This window comes from Saccopteryx leptura, chromosome 5 (assembly GCF_036850995.1).
Source record: "Saccopteryx leptura isolate mSacLep1 chromosome 5, mSacLep1_pri_phased_curated, whole genome shotgun sequence".
Classification (NCBI taxonomy): Eukaryota; Metazoa; Chordata; class Mammalia; order Chiroptera; family Emballonuridae; genus Saccopteryx; species Saccopteryx leptura.
Window position 1 is genome coordinate 35,833,448 of NC_089507.1, and position 23,480 is coordinate 35,856,927.

At 38.0% G+C, this 23,480-nt stretch overlaps 1 protein-coding gene across 6 annotated transcripts in view; it reads right to left on the reverse strand.

The window, feature by feature from the left end:
- FRYL (FRY like transcription coactivator) overlaps positions 1–23,480 on the reverse strand; it is a 290,359-nt gene that overhangs the window by 188,872 nt on the left and 78,007 nt on the right. Inside the window, exon 1 of one of the 6 annotated variants that reach the window (XR_010751659.1) lies at positions 12,129–12,234. The exons of 1 other annotated variant lie outside the window; for it this stretch is intronic. Coding sequence is in view for 3 of the 5 variants with exons in the window: in XM_066386286.1 (XP_066242383.1) it covers positions 12,129–12,231 (103 nt within the window). In the remaining 2 variants the exon portion in view is untranslated. Of the gene's footprint in view, positions 1–12,128; positions 12,235–15,051; positions 15,184–23,480 lie in introns of those variants that run through there. 4 more of the 6 variants (XM_066386290.1, XM_066386286.1, XM_066386288.1 and 1 more) reach the window with 4 other exon arrangements.

The window sequence follows — 23,480 nt, forward strand, 5'->3', positions numbered from 1 at the left end:
GCCTCGGAGTGGAGGCAAATCCTGGGGGTCCTGGTATGCCTAGGATTCTCCCTTTTTGTCCTCCTTACTTTCCAAGTGAGAGGAGGGGAGACAAAGAGACAGACTCCCACATGTGCCCTACCAGACGGATGCTCTGCCCATCTGTGGCCATGTTCATAACTGAGCTATTTTTAGCACCTGAGGTAGAGGCTCCAGGGAGCCATCCTCAGTGCCTGGGGCCATGGCTGCAGGAGGAGAAGAGAGAGAAAGAGAGAAGGAGGGAGAAAGGGTAGAGAAGCAGATGGTTGCTTCTCTTGTATGCCCTGACTGGAAATTGAACCCGGGACATCCACATGCCAGGTAGACGCTTTATCCACTGAGCCAACCAGCCAAGGCAGATTCTCCTTTTAGGTGATGAAACCAGGGGTGGTGCAAGAAGGTCCGGGGGTAGGGGCAGAAGGCCTGAAGCTGTGGTAGCACTTGGAGAAGATGGAACAGTAGCTAAATATCAACTGATTCAAGGAATTGTAATATTTCAACAACCATACCAGTACACACTGGATAAATACCAGTTCTGTGATTAGAAAACAGCAGAATAAGTGGGATAGAGAGAAAGTTATTCCATACTTCTTAAAAAGATATAAGTGTATTGTTATTTAAATTAAATTTCTTACAAGTTATTTCTAAAAGTCAAAGAAGATCCTGACCCTTACTCTAAGCCAGGAGTCCCCAAACTTTTTACACAGGGGGCCAGTTCACTGTCCCTCAGACCATTGAAGGGCCGGATTATAAAAAAAAACTATGAACAAATCCCTATGCACACTGCACATATCTTATTTTAAAGTAAAAAAAAACAGGAACAAATACAATATTTAAAATAAAGAACAAGTAAATTTAAATCAACAAACTGACTAGTATTTCAATGGGAACTATGCTCCTCTCACTGACCACCAATGAAAGAGGTGCCCCTTCCGGAAGTGCGGCGGGGGCCGGATAAATGACCTCAGGGGGCCGCATGCGGCCCATGGGCCGTAGTTTGGGGACCCCTGCTCTAAGCCATACTTACACACACACACACACACACACACATATATACATATACATACATTATATATATAAATACACACACACACACACACACACACACACACACACACACACACATAAATACTATGGAACTTGAGGAGACAGTCTAAAATGATTCTCCTTAAGAAGAAGTCAGGCAGCCATGGCTGGGTAATTCAGTTGGTTAGAGTGTTGTCACGGTATGCCATGGTTGCAGGCTTCATCCCTGGTCAAGGGCACATACAAGAACCAACCAATGAATATATAAATAAGTAGCACAACATAACAATGTTTCTTTCTCTCTCAAATCAATAAATAAATGATTTTTAACTAAAAAAAAAAAAAGAGCCTGACCAGGTGGTGGCACAGTGGATAGAGCATCGAACTGGGATGCGGAGGACCTAGGTTCGAGACCCCGAGGTCGCCAACTTGAACACGGGCTCATCTGGAGCAAAAAGCTCACCAGCTTGGACCCAAGGTCACTGGCTTGAGCAAGGGGTTACTCGGTCTGCTGTAGCCCCATGGTGAAGGCACATATGAGAAAGCAATCAATGAACAACTAAAGTGTCACAACGAAAAACTGATAATTGATGCTTCTCATCTCTCTCTGTTCCTGTCTATCCCTCTCTCTGACTCTCTTTATGTCTCTGTAAAAAAAAAAAAAAAAAAAAAAAAAAGTGTTAGGCTAACTTTAAAAATAGCTAAGAGAAATACTAAAGAAATACTGCTGCAGTAACTTCTAAAAGCCTTTGTATCTAAGTTGCACAGTCATTTGGCAGGAGTTATCTGGAAGAGCACACACTGTGGACAAAGAAGGAAGCCCAGGAAGAGGTGGGACAGCTCAAGCGCCTGTGAACTCGCACGTAACTAGAAATCACATGCTCCAGTTTTTGTAAATTATGCACAATAGAAAACCTTGATCCAGATTCTTAGAATATTTTCTACAATGGAATGCTCCAGGGATAAATTCTAGTTAAACTTGATTCAACTACCTCCAAGTCAAAATTCCAAAAGTTTTGGCAAACAATGATAGACACCAAGTATTAAACTACGTGTCAATTCTGCAGACATTTTTTGTAATCTTAAAAACAAAAAGAAGATCCAAAGAAGATACCATTCACAGGTGAAGTTAATTGGCCTGAAGAGATTAAGCAGCCCATCCAAGGACACTCAACCAGTCACTGGTAGAGCTCACTCAGTCCAGAACAAAGTTCCACAACACTTCTTTCATGTCTTTTGGTTTTCCCAATATTTCTCCTCTACCATGAGAGTTCTCATAGATTCAGAGAAGGCATGCATGTAACAACCCAATAAGGATTCTCCTACATTCTCCCATAATAATAGCCTTAAAAATCCTCTAAAGGCCCTCGTACACCTACTTGGTTTGGTGACAAATAAAAGCCCACTCTTCAAATCCCATTTGTATAAGCAAGGAGAATTCCCAAACACCTTCACACACGGTGAGTACAAGGTATCATTTGGGTCAGGCCAGAAATTCCACAGCAGACAGATTATTATTTTGAGCTCATGTTCTTCCAGGACATTGTCCAGCCGAACAAACTTTTTATCACATCTGAATTGCAAATAACTCTCCATCGCCTTCCATCTGTTACCACTTCATGCATTTGAAGTGTCAGAAGAAAACCTACCTCACCTCAGTGTTCTATCAGATCCTTCTCTAAACTCTCTGTTAATAACCTAGTATTGAAATAATAATAATAACTTAGTATTTGCTGAAAATTTAACTCTTTGTCCATCTCATTCTGTTCTAAAAAGAAACCGGTCTGCATGGTATTCCTCTGTCCAATACGCAATGTGTCAAACAAAAAACAAGCTCTTCTACTGAGGGGCAATGGTTCTGCAAAAAACGAAACTGAAAATATCACTTATTTAAAAGATCTTAGTAACAACTAGCACTCCTCTTTCTTTTTTTTTTTTGTATTTTTCTGAAGCTGGAAACGGGGAGAGACAGTCAGACAGACTCCCGCATGCGCCCAACCGGGATCCACCCGGCACGCCCACCAGGGGCCACGCTCTGCCCACCAGGGGGCGATGCTCTGCCCCTCCGGGGCGTCGCTCTGCCGTGACCAGAGCCACTCTAGCGCCTGGGGCAGAGGCCAAGGAGCCATCCCCAGTGCCCGGGCCATCTTTGCTCCAATGGAGCCTTGGCTGCAGGAGGGGAAGAGAGAGACAGAGAGGAAGGAGGGGGGGGTAGAGAAGCAAATGGGCGCTTCTCCTATGTGCCCTGGCCGGGAATCGAACCCAGGTCCCCCGCACGCCAGGCCGACCGGCCAGGGCCCACTCCTCTTTCTTTACTAGTCAAATGTAGTCAGCAGCCTAAGGCTTTCGGAATTTTTAACAAGTGCTACATTTTGTGTTATTACATTTGTGTTATAATAATAATAATCCATGGAGTTCTTAACACTTTGTACTGAAATGAAAATGGTATCTCAATATGCATCTCTTGACTGGTTTTGTAATAGTCATGTGAAACAGCTATTCCCTTAATCAGCTTACCTAACCACTGTTATAAAAATAATTATCAACTGTTACTTAAAGTGAAAGAGTCTCAAAGAGTAATGCTTAATATATACTGGAATTAATGTTGTTTCCTATGAAAATACAGTTTATTAAAACAAAAGCACCCAAAAAACTGTACATTCTTTAATGGAACACTTAACCTTGGAAGATACAATTAGCCTTTTAAAAAACTCTTTATATATAAAAATTCAAAAACATCAACACTGCAGTGAGATGGAGGAGAAAGGGCTAATACCTGAATTTAAAACAATGGTATGACTATACCAACTAGTAGCTGAAAACCTCAAATAATTTGGTTGAAGCCTCTCTGAACTTTTAAAATCTGTATAAGCCTCACCTGTGGTGGCGCAGTGGATAAAGCATAGACCTAGAACGCTGAGGTCGCTGGTTCGAACCCTGGGCTTGCCTGGTCAAGACACATATGGGAGTTGATGCTTCCTGCTCCTCCCTTCCTTCTCTCCTTTCTTCCTTTTCCTCTCTCTCCCCCCTCTCTAAATTGAATAAATAAATCTTAAAAAAAAAACCCAAACACTTTGTTTATCAACCTATCTCACTTGGTTTTCACTTAGAGCCCTGGCTGAGTAGCACAGTTGGTTAGTGTCATCCCAATTTGCCAATGTTGTGTTTTATCCCAGGTCAGGGCACACACAAGTATCAACAAATGAATGCATAAATAAGTGGACAAATCCATGTTTTTCTCTCTCTCTCTCTCTCTCTCTCAAAATCAATCAATAAAACTGAATTAAAAGAAAAGACAACTTAGATAACATTGCTCATTCAACCAATATTTACTGAGCAACTATTCTGTTCCAAGCCCTGGAACATAACAGTAGTCAGAGCAAAGTCCTTATACATGCTCACCTTATATTCTACTTGAGGAGGAAAGGAGACCAGAATGCACTAAAGAGGTAGGCAAACTATACCATCCCACTTATTGGTGAAATAAGAAAACAGTGCCTGGAATACAGATGGTACTCAACAATTCCTTTCATACTTAATGTTGATATATACTTAGTTCTGTTCAATATATCATTATCTCTGGTCTTGGTGAATTATAAAAATAAATTTTATATTTACACTTATTTATTCTTGACTCCAAACAGAATGAACAACAACAAAATTAAGGTTGATTCCATCAGAATAAAAATAGCCTAATCCTAGAGATACAGGGACTTTGCAGCTGTCACAACAGTGAGACTGTGGAAACACACTGCCTGGTTCTTAGGATCTGACTCATTACTATGCCTAGCATTGATTGTTCTTCAATGGTCAGACAACATGGTGGTATAGTCTGAATCAGTGGAGGGCATTTTCTCCCACTGACTTCCATATCTCAGGCTAGATACTACCTATTCTTATGCCAATTCTACTAAATTTGTTAGTGACATCAGTCATTGATCACATGACTATGACTAAACAAAAATATGAATATTTAAGCAGCTTATTAATAAAATAACATATATAAATACACAAACCTTTGGATTCTTTTTTCTTAAGGACTAGGGACAGCAAATGATTTACTTCTTTAACAAAATTGTAAAATTACACAATTATATACAGTAGAGTTTCTTTATTATAAACTACATTATTGGCTAATCATATAATCAAAAACCTTCATTAAAGTAAGAATCAAAGGGGGATCTATAGGTCCACTAATGCTTTTATTTTAACTTAAATACAAAATCCAAGTTTATTCCCTAGTCTTTTAATGTAGTGCCAAGTACCTGCCTCTTATGGTGAATTTGCTAACAACATAATTGGTTTCTTGCCTAATATCCAACCCATGTACATCATCTACAGTTTCCAGTTTCAAAATCTTCAAAGTGGAGGAGTAACTGAAGATATCTAAGGGCAAATTCCTTCCAGTCATGTACAATTCTATGGCCTACATGTAATTCAATAGCAAATTTTTTTAGAAATTCACTAGTATGTGGTTTGATCAAAGTATTAAACTTTGTTTACACCACAACAGCACTTTTCTTTCAGTCTCATACTTTTACTAACTTATGTAATATCTAATTACAGTATAGGATCGCCTGGCGTGCAGGAGTCCCGGGTTCCATTCCCGGCCAGGGCACACAGGAGAAGCGCCCATCTGCTTCTCCACCCCTCCCCCTCTCCTTCCTCTCTTTCTCTCTCTTCCCCTCCTGCAGCCAAGGCTCCATTGGAGCAAAGTTGGCCCGGGCACTGAGGATGGCTCCGTGGCCTCTGCCTCAGGCGCTAGAATGGCTCTGGTTGCAACAGAGCGATGACCCAGATGGGCAGAGCATCGCCCCCTGGTGGGCGTGCCAGGTAGATCCCGGTCGGGCGCATGCGGGAGTCTGTCTGACTGCCTCCCTGTTTCCAACTTCAGAAAAATACAAAAAAAATAATAATAATTAAAAAAAAATAATTACAGTATAGGATCACAAGTACTATAAGTATAATTGGTGTAAACAGGTTTGGTTTAGAACATAACCAACTCTTGGTAAGTATACAACTCAACCTGTTGGGAGCAGAAATGGTGGCAGAAAATTTGAACAGTTTGGTGTACTATAAGCATTTGTTAATTAATATATTTTACAGAGAAATAGAGGATTTCTGATAAATCCAATGTTTGAGAATTTCTATAAAACTTCTAAAATATTAAGTTACAGCCCTGGCTAGATAGCTTGATTAGTTAGAGCATTGTCCTAAAGTGCAAAGGTTGCCAGTTTAATCCCCGATCAGGGTACATACAGGAACAGGTCTATGTTCCTGTATCTCCCTCTCTCTCCCTCTCTTTCTCTCTCTCTCTCTCTCTCCTCTATAAAAAAAAAAATGAATAAAAATTTTCTTTAAAAAATAAAATTAAGTTACTTAGTATTTAGAGAAAGGTAAACAATAAAAAAAAGTATCAAAAGCAGCCCTGGCCGGTTGGCTCAGTGGTAGAACGTCGGCCTGGCGTGCAGAAGTCCCGGGTTCGATTCCCGACCAGGGCACACAGGAGAAGCGCCTATCTGCTTCCCCATCCACTCTGTCTCTCTCTTCCCTCCCGCAGCCAAGGCTCCATTAGAGCAAAGATGACCCGGGCACTGGGGATGGCTCCTTGCCTCTGCCCCAGGCGCTAGAGTGGCTCTGGTTGCGACACAGCGACACCACCACCCCACCCCACCCCACCCCACCCCGGAGGGGCAGAGCATCACCCCCTGGTGGGCAGAGCGTCGCCCCCTGGTGGGCGTGCCGGGTGGATCCCGGTCGGCGCATGCGGAAGTCTGTCTGACTGTCTCTCCCCATTTCCAGCTTCAGAGAAATACAAAAAAGAAAAAAAGTATCAAAAGCAACAAAACATATCCTTCAAAATATCAACCCCAGCAAATACTACAAAATTCTACACATATTTTTGTTAGGAAAACCATAAGCATCTACAAATATTTGTAGAGTTGAAAGTAGAAGGTAAATTTCTATATGTATATTGAAACTAACTTAGTCTCAGTTGATTTTTTCTCACAAAAGTACAACTATTAATCCATTTTTCAAGCTCCTTAATATCCTTCAGAAATAACTTTAAATTTTGAATTAACAATTAAAGAAGTTGAAAATCACTGATCTAAATAAATTACATCAGTTTTCCTCCTAAATAGTAGTTCCTTCTTTGCATTACTGATATGAAATACCTTCATAATATTGATTTCTCCTTTCATAAAATGAACAAAACTGTTAACACTCTTCAGAAGAATTGTACCCAGTCATATCAGTATGATTTCTGACCATTATTTCTCTCCCAAGACCACCAGTAATCAGGAAGTAAAATTCATTCATGCTGAGCTGCAAGTAACCAGTCAATACTAGTTTCAACCATGTGGGTTCCTAAATACAATATCACCTTTGTATCAAATCTTGGGATTCAAGAAAAGGACTTTGATCAGTGAACTGAGATTTAAGACACAAAATTTTTAAAACCATATCTTTCTACAGAAATTGCAAAAGAAGTCCTTTAAATTAATTTTGTCATTCCCTAATGTTGAATTTTATTTTTGGAGAGAAACTAGACGAGATTGTTCCAGAAAACACTAATAGCCTCTGAAACTTCAGACAATAGATCCTTCAGTACTCCATGATTTTGTTCTGTTTTTACTGTGGCTGGTAAAAAGATACTAGGAAAATTTTTTAATCATAAATTAAGTGCTTATGTAAAAATTAATTTAAATTACAAAATCTAATTATTACAGCAAAAACAAAAGTGTTTCCCTTAACCTAAGGAACATGACAGGGGCATCTGCTTTTACCACTCTTATTCAACATAGTACTTGGAAGTCCTAGCCAAAGCAATCAGACAAGAAGAAGAAATAAAAGGCATCCAAATCAGAAAGGAGGAAATAAAAGTCATTATTCCAGATGACAGGATTTGGTACATAGAAAACCCTAAAGAATCCACCAAAAAACTACTAGATTTAATAAATGAATATGGCAAAGTAGCAGGATACAAAATTAATATTCAGAAATCAGTAGCATTTTTATACACCAATAATAAACTACCAGAAAGAGAAATTAAGAAAACAATCCCATTTACTATTGCAACAACAACAACAAAAAATAAGGTACTTAGGAATGAATTTAATCAAGGAGGTAAAACCCTGTACTTAGGAAATTATAGGATATTGAAGAAAGAAACTGAGGAAGATAGAAATAAGTGGAAACATATATCATGTTCATAAATTAGAAAAATTAAGATCATTAAATATTTCATTCTACCCAAAGCAATCTATAAAATACCTATTTAATTACCAGTGTCATATTTCAAAGATCTAGAACAAATATTCCAAAAATTTATATGGAACCAAAAAGACCCAAATAGCCTCACCAATCTTGAGGAATAAAAACAAAGTTGGAGGTATCACACTACAGATATCAAACTATACAAGACCACTGTAATCAAAACAGACTGGTACTGGCATAAAAAGAGGCATACAGATCAATGGAACAGAACAGAAGTGCCAGTAATAAACCCATGACTTTATGGTGAATTAATATTTGACAAAGGAGGCAAGAGTAAACACTGGAGTAAAGACGGTTCTTCAATAAATGGTGTTAGGAAAACTGGACAGGAACATGCAAAAAAAAAAAAAAAAAAAACCAAAGAAAGAAAGAAGAAAAAGAAGAAAGAAAAAAAGAAACTAGACCACCAACATATACCACACACAAGAATAAACTCAGAATGAATAAAAAACTTAAATGTAAGTAGCAAAACCATAAAAATCCTAGAATAAGACACAGGAAATAAAATATCAGACATCTCTTGTAGTGGTATTTTTGCTGATATATCTCTTCAGGCAAGGGAAACAAAAAAAATAAACAAATAAACAAATGGGACTACATCAAACTAAAAAGCTTTTGCACAGCAAAAGAAACCATCAAGCCTGACCAGGTAGTGGTGCAGTGGATAGAGCGTTGGACTAGGACGCAGAGGACCCAGGTTCAAAACCCCAAGGTTGCTGGCTTGAGCACGGGCTCACCAGCTTGAGCACAGGGTTTCTGACTTGAGTGTGGGATCACAGACATGACCCCATGGTTGCTGGCTTGAGTAGGGGGTCACTGGCTTGACTGTAGCCCCACGGTCAAGGCACAAATGAGAAAGCAATCAATGAACAACTAAGGTGCCACAACAAAGAATTGATGCTTCTCATCTCTCTCCCTTCCCATCTGTCTGTCCCTATCTGTCTCTCTCTCTGACTCTGTCACTGTAAAAAAAAAAAAAGAGAGAGAGAAAGAAACAAAGAAAAAACCATCAACAAAATGGAAAAGAGAGCCCACTGAATAGGAGAACATATTTGCCAATGATACATCTGATAAGGGATTAATTTCCAAAATATATAAATAATTTATACAACTCAACACCAAGAAGACAAACAATACAATTTTTAAAAATGCAAAGGACCTGAACAGATACTTCTACAAAGAACACAGAGAGATGGCCAATAGATATGTGAAAAAATGCTCAATGTCACTAATCATCAGAAAAATGCAAATTAAAACCACAATGAGGTATCACCTCACACCTGTCAGAATGGCGTTCATTAACAAATCAATAAACAACAACTGCTGGTGAGGGTGTGAAGAAAAGGAAACTCATTCACTGTGGGTAAGAATGCAGATTGGTGCAAGCCACTGTGGAAAACAGTCTGGAATGTTCTCAAAAAATTTAACAAAAAACTGCATTTTAACCCAGCAACCTCACTTCTGAGAATGTATCAAAACAACCCAAAACACTAATTCTAAAGATATATGCAACCCTATGTTTACTGCAGCATTATTTACAATAGCCAAAATCTACAAACAGTCCATGAGTCCATCAGAAGATGAGTGGATAAAGAAAGCTGTGGTATAAACAGTGGAATACTACTTGGCCGTGAAAAAAAAAGAAGAAAAAAGAAAGGAAATTTTACCTTTTGCAACACCACTGATGGTCCTACAGATTATTCTGCTAAGTGAAAAAAGCCAGCCACATTAAGATAAAATACCGAATGATCTCACGTATATGTGGAATGTAATGAACAAGATAAACTGACAAACAAAATAGAAACAGAGGCACGGACACATGGGACAGACGGACAGCTGTCAGAGGGGAGGGCGGTGAGAGGACTGGATGAAAGAAGGCGAAGGGATCAGCCAGAAAACATGCACAACCACATAGATACACACAACAGGGTGGTGATGGAGAGAGGGAATGCGGGGTGGGAGGGAGGTGGAGGTGGGCAAAGGGGGAGGAGATGGGGCGAAAAGACACTGCTGGGTGACAGGCACACAATGCAGTGTGCAGGCGAGGTTTTATTAAGTTGAACATTTGAAACCTGTTTAGTTTTGTGAACCAATGTAACCCAGTAAATTCAATTTGTAAAAAGGGGAAAATCTAATTATTACATTTAATAACATGTATGCTATACTCAAAAATATGCAATAGCTTTTTTAAAAAAAATAATAAAAGGAACCATGTTAAACTAATGGGCATACATTTAAATGACAAGTCCAAGTGCACAGGCTGTGGTAAAGAAAATAACTGAAGACTGAAAGTCAAAGGCAAAGAAAGTATTTAATAATTTAAATAACTGCACATATTAATATATACATATTTTTCACATTTGCATACATGCATGATTGAACACAAAACTAAGTGCTGAGGGAGTTACAGATTTTAACTGAATCTACCTCGTTGCCACATCAGCATTCAAATAAGCGAATAGTATGTTAAACAAAAATCCTTACAATACCAGTACATTGTAGATATCAACATAAATTTCTTTTTTAAACTTAAAAGCACCTTTTTCTTTTTTTTACATAATTGCTATTTACAAAACAGAAAGTACTGTTTCTCACAAATACAACCTTGATGTTTAAACTGACAAAAAACAGCGCTAGGGAAAACACAAAGAAATAGGGACACGAGTTCAAACCTGAGGAACTTAAATTTTAAAAGTTTTTAAAGGTAACTTGGCATTGCCTACCAAAATTTTAAATGCACACAGAAATTTATATTAAGGAGCAATCACACAATAATATAATGTGTTATATAAATGGACTATTTTTAATAACTAAAAATTCATTCTAAATATTCCTTAATAAAGGACTGATTGAATAAATTATTGTATCCACACAATGAACTGTACTTTAAATGAAGCAGAAAGATGTTTATGATGTATCTAATGAAAAGGCACATATCAGAACAGTTTGAATTGTAAACTTCATTTTTCAATTCTATAAATAAAAACATATATATACATATTAAAATATGCATTAAAAACAGCTGTGAGATATATATATATTAAACCTGAGAAGGGTTTACAGAAACTTTCTTATTTCTACTAAATGTTATATTGATTTACATGAGTAGTTATTTATTCCCCAAAATAAAAAAAAATTCATAATCATACAGAACATTTTATAGTGTTTTAGTAAAAATCATAAAAGCTTACAGCATTTTTCCATTTCTTCCTAAAGGATTTTCCTTTTAATATTTGCTATTTACATGTAAAACTGATTTTCCTCCTAACACTGAATAAGTATCATTTGCTCAAACTTTAAAAGGCATTAAATTTAACTTAGCAAGAGTATATGAAATTAAGGTACTATGACACAAAATAATCATGATTATATTCAAATATGACTTTTTAAATATTTCACCCCAAATATTCACTATCTTTAGAAAAGAATGGGGCATATTTTTAAAACAAAATATATGGTTTCTATAGTATAGATAAAATTCATTATTTTGTTTTCCATTTATATATTCTATGGGTTATAACATTTTTTCAATAAGTATAACATATTTTCCAAAGATCATCAAACCGTAAACTTGATTAATGGCTTTATCTTGATTTATAGCATCAATATTTCTCCATCTAAACTCAAAGCAAAAATTTGATACTAAAACATTTAGATAAAAAAAATTTACCATATTAAACATTTTTTAATATTTAAACTTGGTTTCCAAAATAAAGATTTATGCTCACTAGAATTCATATTACTAAAACTAATTTCTTTCCTAAAATACTCTCCAAAGAATTGAAGATGTTACATTTTTACTTTACCTAGCTGTTGATGGTGGTTTTTGTCATAATTACTGTGACAGAAATTGACTCCATCTTCCTCATCTACAGTCTTCTCTGCAGAAAGCAAACTAAGACGTCTCATCTTCAGTAATCTTGGGGAATGTTCCTGAAAACTATCTCTAGTATCCAAAACCACATCTCTCGAAAGAATGGGAGGAACAACTCTTTTTAAAAAATCCATTATAAGGTTCTTCTACATTGCTAGACCTACAAGCACAGAGAAAGGTGCTTGTACCAATTTCCGTGATGAGAAGATAAGGTACACTATTTATGTCAAAGAGCAAAGAAACGTCATGTGAGTTTAGGTGGTGCTAAACGCCAGTAGGTCAAACGCCAGGTGTTTTAGAGCTGATTTTTAGGACACTTGCTGCTCATACTGATAACAAACCAAACAGCTATCAACCATGAAATGGCACTTCACATATACACATACTTGCACATCTACAATGGGTGTTAACAGTAATAGACCATAAAATGTTTAGCAACTATCTAGCTTAACATTTAGAGTTTGAAAACTTATATACTGTGATAATGTTAAGACAAATTTACTTTGGCCTGAGGTGTGTTGTCCTTTTAAATAAACTTACAGCTAAAGTGTAAAATTAACTTGTATTTAAAAGATTATTCTTATCATTCCAAAAATTCATTACCAGAACTCAGAAACATCAGTTTTATCGGACATGAAAGGAATATTCATGAACTTGATTCATGAAAAGAGTGTTGTATTATGAACATTCCAATGTACTTTTAAAAACAAAAATAGTTCTCATCACAATCAATAGTAAAGTCATATACTTTCTAAATAACTGAGCATTCTACTAAATATTTTTAAATGGCTAATGTAGTTGGTCCTATTGCTTAATGTGATCCAGAAGCATGACAAAATATCCCAGAGTAGAAGGTGCCTACTACTTAGACTTTGAGAGCTGATAGTAATACCTTCCTCTTTGCCTTCCTTTGCCTGCCCTCTGGTGGGGATATTAAGTAAGCGAGAAGGAAATGAAAAACCAAAGAGAATAGATAAGGCATAAACTACCTAAGTAATCAAATTATAACTTTGAGGATATACGTTTTAATAATTTTAAAAAATCAAATGTGATTCACTTAGTGAAACACAAGCACAATCTCATTCTTCTCAACATGAAAAAAATGATTTACATACTTAGAATTTGAAGCATAAAATTTTGTCTCTCTATATAGATACATATAGATATATCAGGAAACACTGTAATGAAAAAACAAATTACTGAGTTTTTAATCCTCATTTTCCTACCACATTAATTACAAAGTCAATTCCTCTTTATTTCATTATTTAAAAGATATTCATTTACATGTAATGCTGTACATGTAAAGCATTAATATAGTATTAAAGGTTCAGAGAAAAGTTAGAGGATTGATTAATACAAACCCTGCCTCAGGGAATCCGACAGGAAAAGGAGGGAAAAAACAAGGAAGTCAAGCACAGGACTTAAACTTGCCTTAAAGCAAGAAAGTACCTACCAGAAAAACATATTGATTTTTTTTTTTTTCTTTTCTGAAGCTGGAAACGGGGAGAGACAGTCAGACAGACTCCCGCATGCGCCCGACCGGGATCTACTCGGCACGCCCACCAGGGGCGACGCTCTGCCCACCAGGGGGCGATGCTCTGCCCCTCCGGGGCCTCGCTCTGCCGTGACCAGAGCCACTCTAGCGCCTGGGGCAGAGGCCAAGGAGCCATCCCCAGCGCCCGGGCCATCTTTGCTCCAATGGAGCCTTGGCTGCGGAAGGGGAAGAGAGAGAGAGGAAGGAGGGGGTGGGGGTGGAGAAGCAAATGGGCGCTTCTCCTATGTGCCCTGGCCGGGAATCGAACCCGGGTCCCCCCGCACGCCAGGCCGATGCTCTACCGCTGAGCCAACCGGCCAGGGCCAAAACATATTGATTTTTAAAAATGCTTCTTAGAAATAGGTTCTCTCTTAACCCTTGAACATGAAAGGATACTAATTCAGTATCTGATCAACTATTCCACTCACACAGAAGAAACAACCAGTTAGAGCCACGATTCGCATGCCTTAATAGCCCAGAGGTTACCACTGTGTCTAGGTTTGTTTGGGGTTTTTCCTTCCTCTTTATGGATATGCTCTCATGTTTTTCAAAACTTAGTTTACAGTTTTCCTGAAGTTCCTTTTCAGGCCTTCCTTATTTATGGAGGCCAGAAACATAACGGTATATAGCACATGCTGATTATAGAGGGCAAGTTACCTTAATGTCTGTTCACTGTTAGCGCCACCATTCTAAACCGCACTTTTAACGGGGGAAGCAAAGGGTAAGGAGTGGGTATCATTGAAGAAATCACAAGATTTTTCTCAGATTTCCTTTGTTTGACAGATATTTGCTGCGCAACTTTTATCGTGGCCTGTGCAAGATGTACAGGCATTGATGATATGTCTCTATCTCCCAGGAACCTTGCTTCTTACCAAGGGAAAGAAACTCACAAATACAACCCCTGGAGGGTTGGCCAAGGCTTTGCTGAGCCTGCCCTGCAGTCCAGTTTCCTCAGCCCAACCTGCTTCTGCACCACCTCCCTGAATACATGCTGATCCCTAATAAACACCCCGGAAGCCAAACTACTTTTAAGTTTCAGCTTCTGGAAGACCCACCTGAAACACACAGCCAGGAAAAAGCACGGCATTCCCGCCACTAAATCGTATCCTTTACTGCTGACACCTCCAAGGAGGAAATGCCCTAAGACTTGTTTGCATGCTGGCATGTGGAAGAACCTTGGCTGATTATCACAATTTTGAACTCTGGGTATGATAGTTACCGGATTAAGAAATTATAATAGACGGTAATAGCTCAAATAAAGCATTTTAAAAGCTTTTTAAACCTCACTGTCACTATTTAGTCTTTATTATTATAATCTTACCGTAGAATTCAAGACAGTAATTTCTTGGTGGTAACTTGGATCATCTAATCCTGACTGTGGGACTCGTGAGCAGTTTTGAGAATGAAGCATTTAGGTGTTAATCATCCAAGATGCAGAGAAAGGGCTTCAGCTCTGAAGAAAACAAAATTCAAGATTCACACATTAGGTATATTTATAATAATCCCATATGTGTTACTCATATCCTCCCTTACTTGTGAATGTATTATCTAGCAATATCACCCAGTGCTGCAGTTATCTGGTTCCAATAACATTGCATTACGTTGCTTCTGAAGTTTTATTCTGAAAAACTTCGAAATAATGCAAAATTGAGAAGAGTATAATGAACCTACCATTATTAACTCCTGACAAATCATGTTTTATTTATATCTCCACCTACCTCCAACCCCTATCCCACCACTCTGGATTATAATGAATCAAATTCCAGACATTTTACAACTTCATCTATAGATATTTCTATATGCATCTCCCTAAGACAAAGATTTGCTTTTTAAACATAAGCTGAATATCATTATAATAAACTAATAATTTCTTTATCACAGCAACTTCAAATCAGTGCTCAAAATTCTGTCTCCTAAAATGCTTTTAAAACAGTATGTTCTAATCCAGATTTAGACAAACTTCTCAGAGGCAATTGTTACTGTATCTTTTAAATCCCTTTTAATTTATAGTTCCACCCCCTTCCTTTCCTCTCCTTGCAGTGACAAGTAATGCTTTTATTAGCTAATGACTGAACTAATACATCAATAACTTAATTATTAACTTATTATTAGTAATTTTTTATTTTATTCACACAAAAAAATTTTATAAAATAGTTCATATAGCCACAGGGCCTAATATTCATTTCATCTATAGAAAATGTGTGGGATACATATTTTTCAAGGTCCAATTATTATTAACTCTGAGGGGGTTATGGATTATAAACTACCATAACATAGTTGTAATAATTTAATGATTACTAAGAATGAAAGCAATGACCACAAGGGGTTATCCTTCTGACCTATACAAGGACTCACACATGTTATCTTACACATTGCATGTTTTTATTACCATTAAAGGTCTCAGCGTTTTTTCACTTAAATAAGCCACATTTTAAACTGGCACTTAAACACAAATTAACTTCATTTCAAATCGTAACAGGTTTCTTACTAATTTTTTTTCTGTTTAATAAATTTATTCCTCAATCCAACAGAAAGGACTAACTACTCTCTAAAATATTAATTTGTACTTAAACTTCTTTTTTTCATCATTGATTTTTGAGAAAGAGAAATGGGGAGGGGAAGAATGAGAGAGAGAGAAAAAGAAAAGAAGGGAGGAAGGGGGAGGAAGAGAGAGAGAGGCATCAACTCATTGTTCCACTTAGTTGTGCACCTGAAACATCTTATTGCTTCTTATACATGTCCTGTATGGGGCTCAAACTGGTGACCTCAGGGTCGCGCCAGTGCCTTCCGGATCAAACCAGCAATCCCAGGATACAACCAGCGAACTCAGCACTCTGGGAAAATGATCCACCCACTGTGCCACTGGCCAGGGCTGTACTTAAACTTAATTTGAAATTCTCTTAGCCAAATTGGAAAATATAATGATTTTCTACTGATGCACAGGCATAATCAACTAAGTCACGACTAGAACCATATCTCTAAAGCCAAAAAACTGGTAAATACGAGAAAAAAACTAATTCATATGCACCTGTTTATAATCAATCTTATTTAGGCTTACTAATTTTTGATGGCTCTACCAAATATTTCTGAATTTACTAACAATAATTCTGCCATAATTATTTTTCTTTTTTTTTTAATCCAGTGAGAGGAGGGGAGGCAGAGACAGACTCCTGCATGTGCCCAGACTGGGATCTACCCGGCAAGCCCACTAGGGGGGCAATGCTCTGCACATCTGGGGCATCGCTCCTTTGCTCAGCAACTGAGCTCTTCTTAGCATCTGAGACAGAGGCCATGAAGCCATCCTCAGCACCCGGGGCCAACTAACTGTAATCAAGCCATGGCTGCAGGAGGAGGAGGAGGAAGAAGAGGAAGAGGAGGAGGAGGAGGAGGAAGAGGAGGAGGAGGAGGAGGAGGAGGAGAGAGAGAGAGAGAGAGAGAGAGAGGGAGAGAGGGAGAGAGAGAGAGAGAGAGACAAGAGGGGGATGGGTACTTTTCCTGTGTGCCCTGACCAAAACGAGAATCCAGGGTATCCACATGCCAGGCTGACGCTCTACCACCGAGGTCTTTTGTTTTGTTTTACTTTTGAATAACATTCTGTTCATACAAAGGAAGAGCTAATGCCATGTTTTTTAGAGATGTTTTCTGTAACTACACTGTCAGTTCACTGTATCATTTTAAGACTTTCCAATGTTTGTCTAAAATTTTCAATGACTTTCCTATTTTCAACTTTCATTTTTGATAAAATAAACATATACATATATATATATATGTCTTTGGTTACACTCTTTGAACACTATTTAGTTTATACTTCTCTTTATCGATTATAATCATTTTTAGCAGGGGTGTGATGTTTTGTTTTTGTCTGGTGTGGGGGTTTTTGCATGTCAATAGCTTTTTCATATTGTCTCTACACATATGATTTAACATGGGACTCATTTTTATTTTCACTTTGCTTTATTAATTTGAAGAATATTCCATCCAAAGGAACAGTAAAAAATTTTAAGACTTTATTTATTTTAGAAGAGAGAGAGAGAGAAGGCGGGAGGAGCAGGAAGCATCAACTCCCATATGTGCCTTGACCAGGCAAGTCCAGGGTTTTGACCCAGCAACCTCAGTGAGAAAGTCATTTTATTACTACTTTTATACTAATATTTTTGAGAGGTTAGGTAAAGGTGGTAATAGTGTATACATGTACAATGCAGTTGTTCCTTATTTTAGAAGAAAAAGTCATAGTGACTTGAGGAAGTAGCTCAGTATTTGACAACACTGAAGAGAAAGCTGTAAATAGCCAAACAGCACAAGTTTGAAGGGACAAGGCTTTAAACTTGCAATAAGAGTAATAATCTAGCTTCCAATACATAGAGAACAGTGGTCCAGCTCTGAAAACTTAGGAGGATCTCAGGTCAAATGAGGTCCTTGTTTAACTTTAGTCAGAAACTAAAAGAGAAAGCTGAACAGGTGTTCAGGTAACACATTAACCACATTTCCTTTCTGAACAGAATTATTAGAATAATAAAGAACAGAAATGCCACATATTCGTTAGACACAAGATATATGTCTGATTATACATTAATGCAGAAAATAGTCATCTCAAGCAAATAAAGCAAAAATTAAAAGTAAATGGATCTCAGTGATGTTCTTTAGAGTATTTTCAATACTTGCATGTATACTTCATAATTTAAAAAAGAGAACAAGGAAGTTATGGTGCCTAGAACAAGGCAGATTTAAGTTCAACAAAAAAGAGTAACAACTTAATTATTGCATAATTAATGAAAGGGCTGCTTCATAAAGAAATGAAGTCCCTGGTCATTGAGTTTTTAACCAAAGATTGTTAGAAACACAATAGAAAGAATTAGCTCACTAGGTAAAAAGATTAAACTAAAAACTTCAAAGATCCCAACTATAAGTCAATTTAAAGATCAATACTACAAATTTGACTTAAAAATGTATTTTTAAAAATATTTTTATTTAAGTGAGAGGAGGGGAGATAGAGAGACAGACTCCCAGTGACCACCCAGTGACCCTGTCTGGGGCCAATGCTGTGCCCATCTGGGGCCCATGCTCACAACTGAGCTATTTTTAGTGCCTGAGGTGCAGGCTTCATGGAGCCATCCTCAGTGCCTAGTGTATAGAACAGTATATTTATGTCCTTTTCCTTTTTCTGTGGCTTAGTTGTGTTTTTAGGTTCTAGATTCTGATTTTACAACCGTGTTAGGATAGGTAAGTAACTTAGGCTAGGGTGTGTCTCAACTTACACCAAATTCAGGTTATGTCACTGTCGTAAGAATGGAACTGTGCCCCCTGGCCAGTTGGTTCAGTGGTAGAGCATTGGCCTGGTGTGCAGGAGTCCCGGGTTCGATTCCCAGCCAGGACACACAGGAGAAGCGCCCATCTGCTTCTCCACCCCTCCCCCTCTCCTTCCTCTCTGTCTCTCTCCTCCCCTCCCACAGCCAAGGCTCCATTGGAGCAGAGTTGGCCCGGGCGCTGGGGATGGCTCTGTGGCCTCTGCCTCAGGCGCTAGAATGGCTCTGGTTGCGACAAAGCGGCGCCCCAGATGGGCAGAGCATTGCCCCCTGGAGGGCGTGCCAAGCAGATCCCGGTCGAGTGCATGCGAGAGTCTGTCTGACTGCCTCCCAGTTTCCAACTTTAGAAAAATACAAAAAAAAAAAAAAAAAGGAATGGAACTGTGTCATAAACTGAGGACCCCTGTATACAAAACTAATATAATTTTTTATTCTGCAAAATATATATCAATTTTAAAAAATCTACTCACAAATAATCAAGTACAGGCAGCAAACAATTACTCAAGTATCTTTTATGTCTGATGGCTAAAAATTAATATAAATAATTTATAATCACCCCTTTAATTAACAAGAAAACTGACCTATAAAATCAACACTGGTTCCATCACACTCCAATTTTTAAAAATTCACTTATTCTCTTAGTTAAAAATGCTGTAATTTTACAATATTTAAAACAGACTTTCATTTTAACCATCTCTCTGTTTTTCTTTTTAATCATCTCCCAAATTTCAATTTTAACGAGTACAGAAAGTTGCTATGCTGACTAATGGAATCACAGCTTGCACTGTTGTCACCTGCTGAAAATGCTGTATAATGGTACTGAGCTAGAACAGCTGGGCTTCACTGCAAAACTCTAACTCTCTTGCTGATAAAGCAATGTTCCCTGCTGTTAAATTGGTCAACATTTTGATTTTACATTTTTAGCCCAAATAGCAGTTATTGTCATACTACTTAATCTGATTAAAAAAACAATTGGCAAATTTTTCCATTCACAAATTTAAGGGGAAGTTTTCTACTTTTAAAGTTTCATTCATTGAGTCAAATTATAACACATCTAAGTACATTTTCTAATGTACTTATGAATGAATATAGTATATCATTTAGATGATTTTCCTATTACATTTTCATATTTTTGTTTGTTGGGTTTTTTTGTATTTTTCTTAAGTTGGAAACGGGGAGGCAGGCAGACAGACTCTTGCATGCGCCCGACCGGGATCCACCCGGCATGCCCACCAGGGGGCGATGCTCTGCCCATCTGGGGCATTTCTCTGTTGCGACCAGAGCCATTCTACCGCCTGAGGCAGAGGCCATGTTGCCATCCTCAGCACCCAGGCCAACTTTGCTCCAATGGAGCCTCAGCTGCGGGAGGGGAAGATAGAGACAGAGAGGAAGGAGAGGGGGAGGAGTGGAGAAGCAGATGGGCACCTCTCCTGTGTGCCCTGGCCAGGAATCGAACCCGGGACTCCTGCACGCCTGGTCAATGCTCTACCACTGAGCCAACTATCCAGGGCCCCATTTTCATGTTTTATAAGAAAAGAATTAAACCAGCCTGATCGGGCGGTGGTACAGTGGATAGAGCATTGAACTGGGATGTGGAAGACCCAGGTTCGAGACCCCGAGGTCGCCAGTTTGAGTGTGGGCTCATCTGGTTTGAACAAAGCTCACCAGCATGGACCCAAGGTCGCTGGCTTGAGCAAAGGGTTACTGGGTCTGCTGAAGGCCCATGGTCAAGGCACATATGAGAAAGCAATCAATGAACAACTAAAGTACCACAATGAAAAACTGATGATTGCTGCTTCTCATCTCTCTTTGTTCCTGCCTGTCTGTCCCTATCTATCCCCTCTGACTCTCTGTCTCTGTTAAAAAAAAAAAATTAAACCATACATATCATACAAATGTTCTACCTACTCATCTTAAATACCAAGAAAAAAATTTTGGACAAATGTAGAAACTGACCTATAAGACAATAACCTTACCAAATCTGGAATGTATTCCCATCGCTAACTTCTAAAAACCCAATACTGTACTGCCTGACCTGTGGTGGCGCAGTGGGTAAAGTGCCAACCTAGAGTGCTGAGGTCACCAATTTGAGACCCCGGACTTGTAAGGACACATACAATAAGCAATTATGAGTTGATGCTTCCCGCTCCTCCCCCCTCCCCCCTCCTCCCTTTAAAATCAATAAATTTTAAAAAATGAAAATAAAAACTCATTACTACTAACTATGTCACACACAGAGTTACAGAAATCATACATTCCACAAATATTTTTTGAGCAGAACTATGCACCAGGAAACAGGGGTAGAGGAGTGAATAAAACAGACAAAATCCCTAGCCTCATAGAGCTTCTATTCTAGTATTAGCTTGAGCTGTTTGAAGCCATTCATTTAGAAATCTGAAAAAAGAGCTAGATGCCTCTCCTTCCAAAATGCACATACCACTAATTCTGCAAGGTCATAAACCTTTTTAATCCAATCATCAATTATGGATTAAGAGCCCCTGATAAAAATCATCCTTGTGCTTATTTTTCATCTCCACCATTTATAAGTTTCATAATTTTACTATTCATAGTAAAAGTATTGTTTTCCATTATAATACTTATAATTTCCAAATTTAAATAGAATGTTTTCTATTTATCCCATTTGTACCTTATATAAATTTCTAGACTGTCAAGTTGCCCTTTATCAATCTTGCTCTTTCCAGAAAACTCGATCCTAACCTTTCTGGTAGTTTCATAGGCAAATTTTCTGATTTTATTAATGATTCTCTGAACCCCCTCCAAACTGAAACCCTCCTGCCCCTGCCCAAATCTTCAGTTAAAGTCTTTGCAGAAGTCGCCTACAGGAGCTTCTAGAAGAAAACATGCTCAAGAGAAACCACAGTAAAAATTTAACCATTTAACAGAAACCATCAATTAACCAAAATGTTTTCTGTTCTTGCTAGTCACAAGAAAAATAAAATAAGTGACCCCCAAAGAAAAAAACAGTCTTTTTTTTTCTTTTTTTAATTCTGAAGCTGGAAACGGGGAGAGACAGTCAGACAGACTCCCGCATGCGCCCGACTGGGATCCACCCAGCACGCCCACCAGGGGCAACGCTCTGCCCCTCCGGGGCATCGCTCTGCTGCGACCAGAGCCACTCTAGCGCCTGGGGCAGAGGCCAAGGAGCCATCCCCATTGCCCAGGCCATCTTTGCTCCAATGGAGCCTTGGCTGCGGGAGGGGAAGAGAGAGACAGAGAGGAAGGAGGGAGGGGTGGAGAAGCAAATGGGCTCTTCTCCTATGTGCCCTGGCCGGGAATCAAACCCGGGTCCCCCGCACGCCAGGCCGACGCTCTACCGCTGAGCCAACCGGCCAGGGCCTTTATTTAAAAATGAAACATTAAACAACTTTCTATGGTCATTACAGTCTCTAAACAATTGTGTTAAACTTTTTACATTTATGATTTTAAAATTATACAATGGAAATTGCTCTACCTAATTAGGAGCCTGAGGTTATAAAATCAAACACAAATAAAATTGATGCAAATTCGATATATATACTTTGTATGTTTTCATAAGAATTTGCAATAAAAATTTGGGCTAATCCAAATCTTAAGATAATCAGAAAGATGAAGTAGCTGATCAAGGTCATAGAGCAAGTAAATGCCACAATTAATCTCCCAAGTTTTTCTCTCTTCTTTTCCTCGTGTTTACAGTCTCCAGCAAGCTCAAAGAAACCGGACTTCTATAAGACAACTATGAAAGCACAAATTCCCATTGATAATTAGATGACCTATTTCTCTCAAATTAATAGCCCCCAAACAGGTTCTCTAAATTTAAGGAAGAATAATCATCTGTCACCTGCAATGTGACAACTTGTATCAAAAGCTTTTAAAATGTTTATGTTCTTTTGACCCAATAATTCCACTTCTAAGACTCTCCCCCGGGAGGCAATCAGAAATGCATGTACAGATTTATTTACAAAGATGTTCACTGTACCATTATTCCTACAAGCAGAATGTGGCAGGGAAACCACAGAACAAAAAACAAAGGACAAGTTATAAAAATCATGGCATATTTACAAGATGAAATGTTCTCCATCAATTAAAAAATACTTTTACTAATATATCACAACATTCACCATATATTTTTAAAGTAAGAATTAGAAAAACAAAATAGTATTTAAGAATATCTTCACCATTGCTGGAGATAAAACTACATTTGGAAGAAAATAATACACCTACAAGGATAAACTCAATTTATTAAAGTACTCAATCTCTCTATATCTCCATTTCTTCATCTATAAAATAGGGAAAATAAAACCTCTTAGGGCTATTGTGAGAAGTATAAAAGATGAAACATGCCTAAATAGTGCTTAACATATAGTAAATAATCAATAAATATTAATTACTTATTAATTTAAATATACTGATAAGACAAATTTGAAACATTTCCCCATCTTAAAAAAAA